Source organism: Bacillus rossius, chromosome 7 (assembly GCF_032445375.1).
Source record: "Bacillus rossius redtenbacheri isolate Brsri chromosome 7, Brsri_v3, whole genome shotgun sequence".
NCBI lineage: Eukaryota > Metazoa > Arthropoda > Insecta > Phasmatodea > Bacillidae > Bacillus > Bacillus rossius.
In genome coordinates this window covers 49964752-49977209 of record NC_086335.1, presented here as the reverse complement: position 1 = coordinate 49977209, position 12458 = coordinate 49964752, and the positions used below count along the sequence as shown (strand labels likewise).

General features: G+C 33.9%; 1 protein-coding gene across 1 annotated transcript in view; it reads left to right on the top strand.

The window, feature by feature from the left end:
- Positions 1-1038: 1038 nt before the first annotated feature.
- The window catches only part of LOC134533993 (protein mini spindles), a 74995-nt gene continuing 63575 nt past the window's right edge, over positions 1039-12458 (top strand). The window contains exons 1-5 of the mRNA XM_063371874.1: positions 1039-1128; positions 1468-1555; positions 8387-8580; positions 8809-9015; positions 12111-12282. Of these exons, the coding sequence (XP_063227944.1) occupies positions 1499-1555; positions 8387-8580; positions 8809-9015; positions 12111-12282 (630 nt within the window). The 5' untranslated portion in view covers positions 1039-1128; positions 1468-1498. The remainder of the gene's footprint in view (positions 1129-1467; positions 1556-8386; positions 8581-8808; positions 9016-12110; positions 12283-12458) is intronic.

The following is a 12458-nucleotide window of genomic DNA, read 5'->3' as shown; positions in this document are numbered from 1 at the left end:
ACATCAGACTTTATAATAACAAATTTACTTTAAAAGCCGAGAGGCCACTTTTTTGGACACCAAAATTGTTAGACCTAATTACACTAACTTTAACCTGTTAACATAAAGTAAATTCGTGGTCGTTCGTAGTAAATAACTCCTGAGCGGAGTGAAGCTTTAAAATACTTTCTCTTTTGGCTCAAATCAGATTTTATGTTAGACCAGGGATTCAACCTATTCCATGATGGCAATTACGTAGATTAAACCCTCGAATGGTACGATAACTATTAAGCATCCAACATATGAATCCATCAAGAAGGAATAGCCATGGAGCTAAAGAATGAGGTTCTGAGTGATTAAAATTCTTGCAGTGTTTCTATTTGTCAACACCAACCAAATATTTTGCTATAACTTGCCATCACCCGGGGTCTTGAACTCGTTACCCGGGGTGAGCCTAGTAGTTGCTGGTGTTTCTGTTGAGGTGTTTGTTCTCCGGGAGGGCGCCAGGCTAGTCTTAAACGTCTAGCCGTTGTTGTGGTGGGTCGTCGGGCCCAGCGTGCACTACTAAGCTCCTAGGCTATATGGTGGCTGAACACAATGAACACACGCACTTTTTGAACGTATGGGAAACGCGGGGAACGACACGTCCGTCCTAGTTGATGACCCGTTGTCGACTGCCGTTGACCGCGGCCGGCCTAGGAGGGGGGGCGGCAGCGTCTGCCTGCATAGGCTAGGCTAGGGGTGCGGTATCGCAGCGGGGTAAGGTACTGGCGGGGTGGAGACCGGGCTTCACTGTCACAGGCGGTACGACGTCAAACTTATTTCCCTTTTTAATTAAAATTATCAAAAAAAAGGCTCAAACACCAATAATCTATTTATATTATGTTTTATCTGTTAAAACAATATAATTTTTAATCCTGTTCTTTACATGCCAAAAGTGTGTTTAAATATAGATAGTTATCGACAGATATAGATACTTTTGGAAAGTAACCTATGCGTAGATATATTGCCCTAATGAGATATCCAATCATAATCGAGCATTTAGTCGTTGGGTTATTTTTTAAATGTTCTGTTGATCCAATTGGTCATCCAGTTTCAGCTTTGATGTTCTGTATTGTGCTAACTGGGATCGCTAGAATTGATTTGAACGCAAGTATTTGTTGATTATTTAATTCATGAAAATTGCTTGTGTTTCGTATTATAATGTTGGAATTTTTAAATTCAGTAGTGTTTGTTGTGTGGGATTTTAATTGATGTATTTCTGCTTTTGTTATTGTATCAATGTGACAGTATATTTCCGTTTGTTAAGGGGCGTTTGCTAAAGCTAAGCTCGTCTGTCAAATTTAGTATGTGATTGTTTATTGTAGTGATTCATAAAACTTTTGACATGAATGTCATTTGACGTGCTGCAGTAGTTTTTTTACTCTTACTGTGTGAAGTGTGAAGGTGTATACCATCCTGTGAAAGATCAATCTTTTTTTTTCGTAGGTATAATTCGACATAAGTGTATAAGTAAATTATGGAAGAAGATAATGAATACTTGAAACTTCCTGTCGATGAAAAATGCGTTCACAAGGTAAGTTTATAACCCTTAAACTATGTCTTGATTTTTAAGCTTGTATTTTCTACAATTTATTTGTATATCAGTAAAACAGCTGCTGTGAGTTTCGTTAAATTCTGTCTAATGAGTTTTCAGGGGTAATTCTGAAGGAGAGCTCTGTAGAAAATATAATAATTCATAAGGGTTTTTATTTTCCGAGATTTATTCGGTTCATTCTCTTAGTGGGTGGTGATACTTCAAGTAGTTTACAGTTTTAATGAGTTGTTTTTGTTACGGTTATAGACAATTCCTGCCAAACTATTAAACAAATAATGTTTTAAATGTAGCTAACCTAACCTGGCAAACCATCCATAGGCCTACTATTTCATTGAAATGTAATTAACCTAACCTTCAAATTGTTTGACATATTTTAGCCAACATAACACAACTGACCATTCTCACAACACAGTATTTGTAATGTAACTAACATAAGCAAATTTTCCCAATATTTTAAAGCCTTTTAAGGTAATTTTTGGGATTTAAGTTTTTTCTTTGGGGAAAAAGTTTACGGAAATGGTGTTTTTAGCACTAGGCTACAACATTTTCTTAATTTCCCCTGAATACATAATTTGCAAATTTCTGCTGGATTCTGAGAATCTTACTAATGTTCAGGGCATGAAGTTGAAAATTGTGGTGTTGAAGCTAGTAAAAAAAAAGGTAACAAATCTATTAATTTTACTTTTTTTTAAAACTTGCTAGAGCACACTATATTTGCAGACTTCATGACCTTTTTTACTACCAAGTATGCTGTTACGATCTAGTGTACTGAGTTAAAATCATGTTCCATAGTATCAATGTATACAGGAATATTACAAGAGAAACCAGCCATGTGAACATTTAAAAATACAGAGGTACAAAATTGAAAAATCCTCTACGAGTGAGTATACATTTCTGCTCCCAACTAATTAATGCTTTCACTTAACACTAAAAACAGATTAAGTTCACCACACAGTACCATGCATTCAGATAAATTCTATTGGGTGGCAAGAAAAAAGGGGGAATGTATGAGTGGGAGTGAAGTAATAAGTGGACTGGAATATATTTATAATTGAAGTAAATAAGTTCGCAATAAATATTTAATATGTAATAAGACATGTGGGAAATGTTTGGTAATGAGTGTTGTAGTCAAAAGAGAAGTGGATTGTCATGTTTCTTTACATTGGAATAATTTAGGCCTAATGGTACATACATGTATGTAAAGATATAATTTATGGTATTGATTGTAGCAGTGAAGTGATGGTTCGTGTTTTGCGATATTGAATGAATTAAATGGTGGAATGGCAAATCTTTTTGGCATAAATTTATTATAATCGAACTTGACTAAATTATTATTTCCATAAAGTCAAGAAATGTTGGTGTGTTTTTATGTTGATTTGTATTTGTGGTTTGTGTGCATTTTGTGGTAAAATTCTTACGTTGCCCCTTTTCTATGTTATTATCTACTGTGATTCCAAACCCAAGCGGCAACTTTAGAGAGGGATTTTTTGACGTGACAACGTCTAATAAATCGATGAATGCTGGCTGCACGCAGGAAAAAGTGTCCCGTAACACACATTGTCCCACTACGGATGTGTCCTGTTATGCTCATTGTACGCATGCGTGGCATCTCTCTTCCACTCGTTTGGAACAACCATCAATTTGACTTTTCAATCATATTTTCGTCATTTGAATTATTAATATTATGTAATTTAACGATCGTCCACCGATTTTCAGCACAATCTGTACAGTTATTTAAAAGTAATGTTGAATATTCAAATACGTTTTTTAACGAACAATGGTGTTTTACAGTTACACATAATAATTCAAATTACACCCGGGATCTTTTGCACAATGTTTTAAAAAAATATTGTAACACATTTAAAAATAAGTTTGGTGTATTTGGGATGCGTATTTGTTATAAAATCGTGTTATAAAAATTAAATAATATTATTCCCCTACGGTGCTGCCATCTACGGTGACGGACGCGAACCGAATGAATCGCAATATCTATCTGCTTCGCGGGAACCAGGCACTCCTTAATACATATTTTCCTTTGTTTATCGCGAGGGGCGTTATTATTAATGAATTATAAATAAAATTTCGTGGCCGGGGCCACAATTGCACATCATTTTGAGCACTGGACGACACAAACAAAAATATTCTTGACTGATTTTAATCTCTGGTTTTCATTGCTTATTACAACAACAATTTCGGCAATAAAGGTAAATTATTTTTGCATTTTAAAAATCTGATTACTAGTTTAATTTCAAGTATTTATTCTTTTATTATTAAAAAATGTAGCATCTGTTGGCGAGTGCAGTAATAATAGGTTATGTTACAATTGACTAAAGAATTATGGTGATTCATTTAATTTATGATATATATTTGATGACAGTTTATTTATATGAAAACTTGTTCATAATTATATTTAAACTTTATAGCTAAACACCAGTTTTTAAAACTAATTACAAGTCATCTAGACGTGAACTGTTTCGTCGACTGTTTATAAAGTGAAGTGAAAAGTTAATGTGGTTTTCATTGCTTATTACAACAACAAAGGTTAATTATTCTTGCATTTTAAAAATCTGATTACTAGTATAATTTCAAGTATTTATTCTTTTATTATTAAAATAAAAATGATTCAATTTTATTCATAAAGTTTGCAATCATTTCATCAATGTTTTGTTATGACGTCACGTTAAACTATCGTCCTTAAACTGACTTTACAGACAACCAATTTTTATTTTATTTTTAGCAGTATGGAAGTGCGAAGCATCGACTTGTTACATTAAATAGCATGTAACCTGTTGTATAAAAGGAATTCTGTATAAACTTCATAATTCCTTTGTAAGTCAAGTTACGTGCTATTGCCCGTAACTAGTCAGAACTTCGCACCTCCATACTGCTAAAAACAGATTCCTGTCAAGGGTTGACACTTGGGTTTGAATGCACAATAGGGACTCATAATTTTTTTAAAAATTATTAATTACGTTCCATTAAGTCACAATATCCAAATACAAAATATACACATTCATATATATAAAAAACCACATGATCGGCAATGCAGTTAAATCACAGAATGGCAACAGCTGCTTCACTCCATAAGCTATCTGTAACCTATTAATAGTAATTTCTCAGAAACCAGTAGAGATTTAGAAACACTGTTTGTAGGTAAATAGAGGAACAGGTTTTGTATTCAAAAAAGTATTTTTGAAATATTTTTATTTTACTATGGAAAAGCTGTGACGTAAGATTATTGCCCATTTTGTTGCTGTTTTAGGTGAGAGGTGTGTGTGTGTTTCATTTGCGTGAAATATTTAGTTAGGTAATCATAAAATTTATTAGGTAAAATATAATCTGCTCATTTTCCTTGGGTAGATTAGTTTTGCATTTGTTGAAGTGTTAGCAAAGTGAAAGGTTTGGTGATGTTTAAGTCTGATAATTAAAAAATATATATTATACTGTATATCACAAATTGGTAAGGATATTGATGAAGTAATCAACAAGGTGGTTTTGAAGTTTTTCAACCTGTACTTTTGTATGGTTTAAATGTGGGAATAGGGCATTTTGGACCGGAAAGATTTACATGTTAGTTTTGTAATAGATAATTGTTATTGAGGACATTATTACATTATTGTATGGAAAGTAATACATCTTTAAGTAACATGTTCTATGCTTGAATAGGTAGGGCTGAATTATAATTTGATGCCTTAGAAGTTTTTATTATAGTAAAATAATAAACAAAATACATAAATTTTGTATGGCATAATATACTAAACATAAGAATATAGTATAGAAAAAGATACTGTAGGTAATATATGAATGGTACACTTTCCATGCTGCAACATCACATTCAGAGCTGGCTATGTATCTCGCCAATATATAACATATTCAAAAGTTACAATAGTGCTAATGCCGTACTTAGGTGAATACATCACTTGAAAACATAAGCTTTTTGCAGGTACCTAATTAAAATCTTACAATTTTATATTCCTGTCTCTACAACCACCACGATGATTACTAGAATTAAAATATAAATAATTTTTTTTTAACATATAAGTCACTAGCTAGTTACATAATTACGTATTCTATAGATTTCTCATCTATTTAATGAGGAAGAAGTATTAAATGATGTCCAATTTCTTTAATTCATTAGTTATTCTGGCTTTTTATCTGCTGTTTCCCAAGCTTAGATAATGTATTAACATTCTATAATTGCATATAGTCACATTTAAAGAAGTAATATCTGGTTCTGGGTAAATGTCTATTAAAATTGGCACCAATAGTTTCATAACCAAAACTCTCTGCAGTATAGTGATGGGCAGAACAATTATTTTTACCCAATCAATTAATTTGAATCAGTTCCATGTAATGATTCATTCTTACGAATAATTCATTTTGTTCTTCTACGGGATGTGATTATTATCAAGAATCATAACTCGTTTACCCTTTGGAGTATTAGTTACGTATTTGTGCCTGGTTGGTTATCATAATCTGCTCGGCTCGGATAGCTGCAATTCCAAATTTCTAGATGTATACTGAATGTTAGTTGATAACAATTTTATATTATAATTTTGTCTAAGATAAAAATTACTGTTAAATAAATTTTTTTAACATTTTATTTTTCTTTATATTATATTTATAACAACCTGGTTTTAGGACTGTTCTTATAAGCCAGTACAAGCAATGTGAAGTAATTAACCCAAAAAATGGTAAATATGGTGCTTTTTTTTTTATGTTTCCTTTTTTTTTTTTTTTAGTTCACATGGTTTGTTAGTTTATTTCCAAAGTTTGTGTTTGTGAAAAATTTATTTTAAGCTAAAAGTAAACATTGACATTGTCAGGTGTTGATTCTTTTAATGTTACTTAATTTTATTTTATCCAAGTATCATTTGCTCTTGTTTATACACACGCTCGTGCAGCAATTACCGATTACTCTGACTTCCGTCGTCATGCTTCATTTCACGAACTAATCCAAGAAACTAAATACCATGTGGTGGCAATGTGGTCATTTCTCATCTCGTTATTTCAACTTTCATGTCCTCTTAAATGTCTGTAAATCTATATATAAAATTATTAAGAAAAAATTCAAAATTCCATGCAATTTTTTTATTTTCGTGAAAATTGTTGAAATGCTATATGAATTTTCTGTTAAGTTGTTATACAAGTTGTATGGTGAGTAATAAAAGAGTCTTAGTTAATTTGAGTCTTACTCAAGGTAGACATATGTTGTTTTTTGAGAACTCTAAATTAACGTTGAGTTCTTAGCTTAGCAGTTTGTGTGGGTGGATTCCTTGCAAGTTGTGCCCTTGTGTACGACGAGAGATGCGCGTTTCTGGGCGAGGTTCACTCGTCGTGCATGGCTGCCTTTGATTACCATTCCAGGTCAGGAAGCTTACTTCATCTAAACTGATGGGCGTGCTGTTTGAATGGATCATCAGCCATCACTTTCTTGTGCGTGTAAAAGGCTGTGTGTGAACTGTGACATTCAACCTCGTACGTAGCTGTTTGGCATTGTTCATAATTACTAGGCTTGCCTCATGTTGCTTCATAATGATGCAGGAATTCAATCAGAGCTTGCATTTGTGAACTTTTTATTTACCTAGTAATTACAGAAAATGGATATGCTATATGAACTGAACAGCACTGACACTGTGAGTATTTTTTTTTCTCCTACAGGTGTGGGTTTAATATATTTCTTTTAATGCTATATGACTAAACATCTTGCCTAATTTCTAAGATGAAAAGGAATTAGGAATGGGCTAACATGTTCCTTCAGCAGTTAAAAGTTTTAAATATTTGAATGCCATTCAGACAAATTTAGTGCCACTATTTTGCTTTGAGCCATTTGATCTTAACATTGTATAGAAATACTGGTAGTTGACTTTCTTGACTCAGTTTGGGGGAGATTTATTTTTTTGCCTTGTGCACCATGCGGCATCACTGAAATCAGTTCCATGAGTCAGCCCACCATGTTCCAGGCTCCAGCCTGAGAGCATGCAGGTCTTCCTCTTACCAGTCCAACCATATTTATCATGGCTGGCCAGACAGTCTCCCTGGCCAGAGTCGTGCCCCCCACATCTTCTTGGGGTCCATACAGTAGGCGTGGCCCAGCCACCGGAGACGTTGGGCTCATAGCTCTGTCAAGATGTCTGGTAGAGTTGAACAGTGTGTGAATGTCAGCGAATGACCGCCTCTGGGTTGTTCACCATAACTTCCTCTTAAACACACTGCAACATCTTATTTTCGAAAACCTTCAGGTGGTCGGCTTGCCTCACAGTGCGTGTCCATGCTTCTGTACTGTATGGATGAAAAGGTCTGATCAGCACTTATAAAACCTCACATTGGCAGCCCAGGCCAACTTTTCTGCTTTGACTCGGCTCTGGACGTCAGCTTCTGCCTTGTCTTTCGTGACAGTCAGCCAATTATATCAATTCTAGGTTTATTCATTTATTATTATTTTTTATATGGTCTGCCCCTATTTTAATGTCTTATATACGTCTGTATTTTTCTTTTGTCTATTGTCTGTTGTAGTTTCATTAGGTTTTTGTGTCTGCTTGTAGAGTAGTACTTGCATACTTGCAGTGGCTACATTGTCTTCCATATGTTTGTCGTGCCCACCTATAAAGTTACCTAACTGTTCGTGGGCATGTAACAAACTTAAATAAATTAATAAAATATTTAATTGTGTTTAAAAATACTTAAATATTTAAAAGTTCTAATACATATCTTAGGAAAACTGATTTTGAATGTGGGAGACTTAGTTTATATTTTTAAAGTCAAATTTATTCTTGCAACATATTGAAAAAAATATTTTTTCTTTTCTAGCTTTGGAAGGCCAGGTTAAATGGCTATGAAGAGGCCACAAAATTGTTCCGTCAGTTAGATGACGAGAAGTCTCCAGAATTTTCCAAATACCTTGGTCTGGTGAAGAAGTTTGTAATAGACAGCAATGCAGTTGCACAGGAGAGGGCCTTGGAAGCAGTTCTGGCATATGTTGAAAACTATGCACTTGCTGGAAAGTAAGTTTAAGTGGTGATACACCAGTAGGAACTATTTAATTTAAGATTTGTGGTTGAGTGTGTGGTTATGTTGTGGGCGTATGTATTTTTGTGTTATGTTTTGGACATGTGTTTTTGTGTTGTGGGCATGTGTTTTTGTGTTATGTTGTGGCCATCTGTTTGTAGTTATGTTGTGGATGTGTGTTTGTGGTTGTCATGGAGTGTGTTTACAACCTGCTTGTATGGCAGGACCGTGGGAGAGGTGATGTCCGGCATAGTGGCAAAATGCATAGCCGCCCCCAAAGCCAAGACTAAGGAGCTGGCCATCCAGGTGGCACTCATGTACGTGGAGATTGAGAAGCAGGAAGCAGTGCAGGAGGAGTTGATGAAAGGAATGGACCACAAGAACCCCAAGATTGTTTCAGCGTGCATCTCCACTATGACATTAGCCCTAAGGTACGTATCCCTGCAGTTGATGCGGTCATGGTGGTTTGTGGGGTCAGATCACTTTCCTCCCTCCAACGTGATCCAGGTTTAATTCCCGGCAAGGTTGAACCTGTATTTTTTGCAAGCGGGAAATGTGACTGACGTTGCCATCAGTGGGTGAGATTTCTTGGGACACTCCCGATTCCTCTAACCTTTTATTCCACCTGTGCTCCATTGTCATTTTATCTCATCATATTTAGTGATTTCAATGTTGATGAGAAGTTTAGCCTGTTCATTCACTAATTTATTTATTTTGTTACATTCATACATTCATTCATTACTTGCAGTCACAGTCTGCTCCTGTATGTAAATTCTCATGAGTGTAAGATAAAGTAACATTGGTACCTGAAGAGTTTGATGCACTGTAGCAAAATTATCGGCGAGTTAGGAAAGAAGACTTTGTTTAATTTTTTTGTGGAAGTGTTTTTTATATGGAATCAGAAAAAATGATAATTGAATATTAATTTTTTTTAGTTAGCACCTTTTTCTCATCATGGAAACATGTAATTTCAGTTAGGAATTTTTGCAGGTATAGAGCATCCCACTCTTAGATTGCAGTGTGGAAGTAAATGGGCGCATTCTCTCTCTAACACACGCCGATTGCTGTTAGCACTGTCCTTGTTTCTTTGTGCGTTGTTGCCAAATATCACACAAAATTTAAAATTTTAATTTTTGGACCAAGCTTATTTTCATATTGTATAGCATCGAAATACGCATCAGGCAATGCTTATTTTGAATACTTAACAATATTTTAAGTGTCCGAAAAAATTAAAAAACATAACTTATTTGCTGCGAACTGTTTTGAAGTATTCCGATATGTTTCACATAAAAAAAACAACTTACATGTGTATTTCATTCAGATTTTTTTATTAATAAATTAATGCCTTTGGTCGCCACCGAACAAATGTTAAGACAAAAACTGTACAGGTTTCACTGAAATAATTTTTTTAATATATTGAAATGCTTTTTCTCACAAACTGACACATCAAAATGTTGACCAGCGGAAATTTTTTTTTCTATCAAAGATAGATGGGGGACGAAAGCGTAAAAAATGTTCACAATGAATTGAATTAGTTTTTAAAAGCAGCTCCATCTCAATTGCTTCTACAGTTTCTGTGTAAATAGCTGTTAAAGATGTGTCTTATCAGTACAAGAGCGCGCGCTGCCGTCGTAAGAGGAAACAGGGTCGTGTGTTTAGATAAGTGGGGTTCTGTCCTACAAGCAATTTCAAATACATGGCTTCCTTAGTCAACAAAAATATTTTAATCGATTCTTGAACATAATATGTAAAATGTATGAAATAATTACGAAGGAATTTAATAGCGATCATGGTACAAAATTTTGAATTATTTTTCTATCCTTCTCAACACCAAGCATCTTATCAAACATTGTTTTAGACAAAGTTTTGGAAAATAATTATGATATTTACAAACAATTTAAACAGATTTGATAAGGTGTCTACTAAGGCAGTTATGTTTTTTTTTGTCCGGTGAAAATTTTTTTTCGAACCCATGCAGTTATGGCTGGTTGTATCAAAAATTTATTTAGAAAACATTTTTCGGCATTAGGTACACTCCGAGTTTTCATACGTTAAAACGGATTCAATATTATTCATATTATGGGAGTTGTTGCGATTTTTCTGTTTTTCAAAAAATCTTCCCCATTTCGAACCAATTGTTCGGATTTTTCCCATAACTTACTCGACTGAGAATTTCCATTACCGTATTTTATTTATCATTTTGGACATGACTTGTCCAAAAATACGGCATTTATCGGGCCCATGAAAAAAAAATATATATATGTATATATATATATATATATATATATATATATATATATATATATATATATATATATATATATATATATATATATATATATAGGATTTTTAGAACATAAAAGAAAACTATAAGAAATTTTCGTCTACAATAGGTAGTTTTTATTTGAAATTTACATAAAAGTGGCATTATTACAAATTTATATGTGTAATAGTATAAAATATTATAAATTACGATATGATTTCTAAAAATGCTTCTTTTTCGATCCGAATTACAAAGACACGCATCTCCTGAAATTCGTAATGTATTAGAGATTTGGCAACAGCGCGCACCATAAGCCGTGTACTGCAATCTAAGAGTGGGATGGGCTATAGAATGTAGTAGCATGTGTTGGCAACATTGCCAACATAATTTGAATGATCCTATGGCTTAAATAATTTTTAATTAAAGGCCCTAATTTGGATTGTAGTGTAATGAACCTATTGAATTTGAATGAAAAATATATTTTGGAGTTATTAGAACAGTAAATTACTCTTAGAAGTTTCTCAAGGAACTTGAAAACATTGCCATATTAATAAGTACATTAGAGTTTTAATTAACCAAGATTCAATTAACTGAGGATCTGTATTATGTGTCAACCTAAAGCACCATTACCAGCAATGACTTGAAAAATTTGCTTGAGGAACTAGAAAATGATCTTCCTATTGTTTAAAGCCTAAAGAAAATCAACCTCAAAGATGCCATTTACTGTTGGGGCAAATCAATTGTGACTTGAAAGAATCTACATTAAAGAAAACTTGGAAAAACAGTACTAAAAAAACTTAATCCACTGGGTCAACTGAAAACCCAAGACAATTTTTTTCAGTCCGTGTTATCTGAGATTTGGCTTATCCGAGGTTTTAATGGTCATCATCAGTTATACTGTTATAAAATTGTGCGAGTTAGTGCAAGAGTGAAATCTTGGATCTGGGGTTAAATCGTGTTCCATCTGTCCAAATTTTAATTTTCCGTGGTTTCCCAAAAGTACTCCTGGCAGTTATTGGTATGATTTGATAAAATAGGCAGTGGCAAAACATTTTATAATATCTGTGATGGAATTATATAGTATTTGTTGCTAACTAGGCCTATCTTGCTGTAGATAAGACAAAAAAATAATTAGTCAAGAAAACCTTTTCTGGAAATGTGTTAACAGGGTTTTACCATATTAAATCATTTCATGTAACTATATATTTATATGCCTCTGGAAATAACTCTTCATGCAAGTTTATTGATTAATCTTGTTTGCAGGGAGTTTGGAGCCAAAGTGATAACCATCAAGCCTTTGGTGAAAAAAATATCAACTCTTCTGGAAGATAGGGACAAGACTGTTAGAGATGAAAGCAAAGCGATGGTTGTGGAAATATTCAGATGGGTGGGGTCTGCCCTGAGACCACAACTTAGTTCTCTGAAGCCACTCCAGGTACATGCGTGCACGTGGTTGCAAACATGTAGAATGAAATGCGGTACAGTGAAAGGTCTTTAATCTGGCAAAATTGGTACCATGGTCTTGCTGGATCAAGCGATTTTGGTGGATCATCGACATTGGTATAGTGTTAATGTTGAAATGTGAAATGTAACTAACTGGAAAACAGGAAA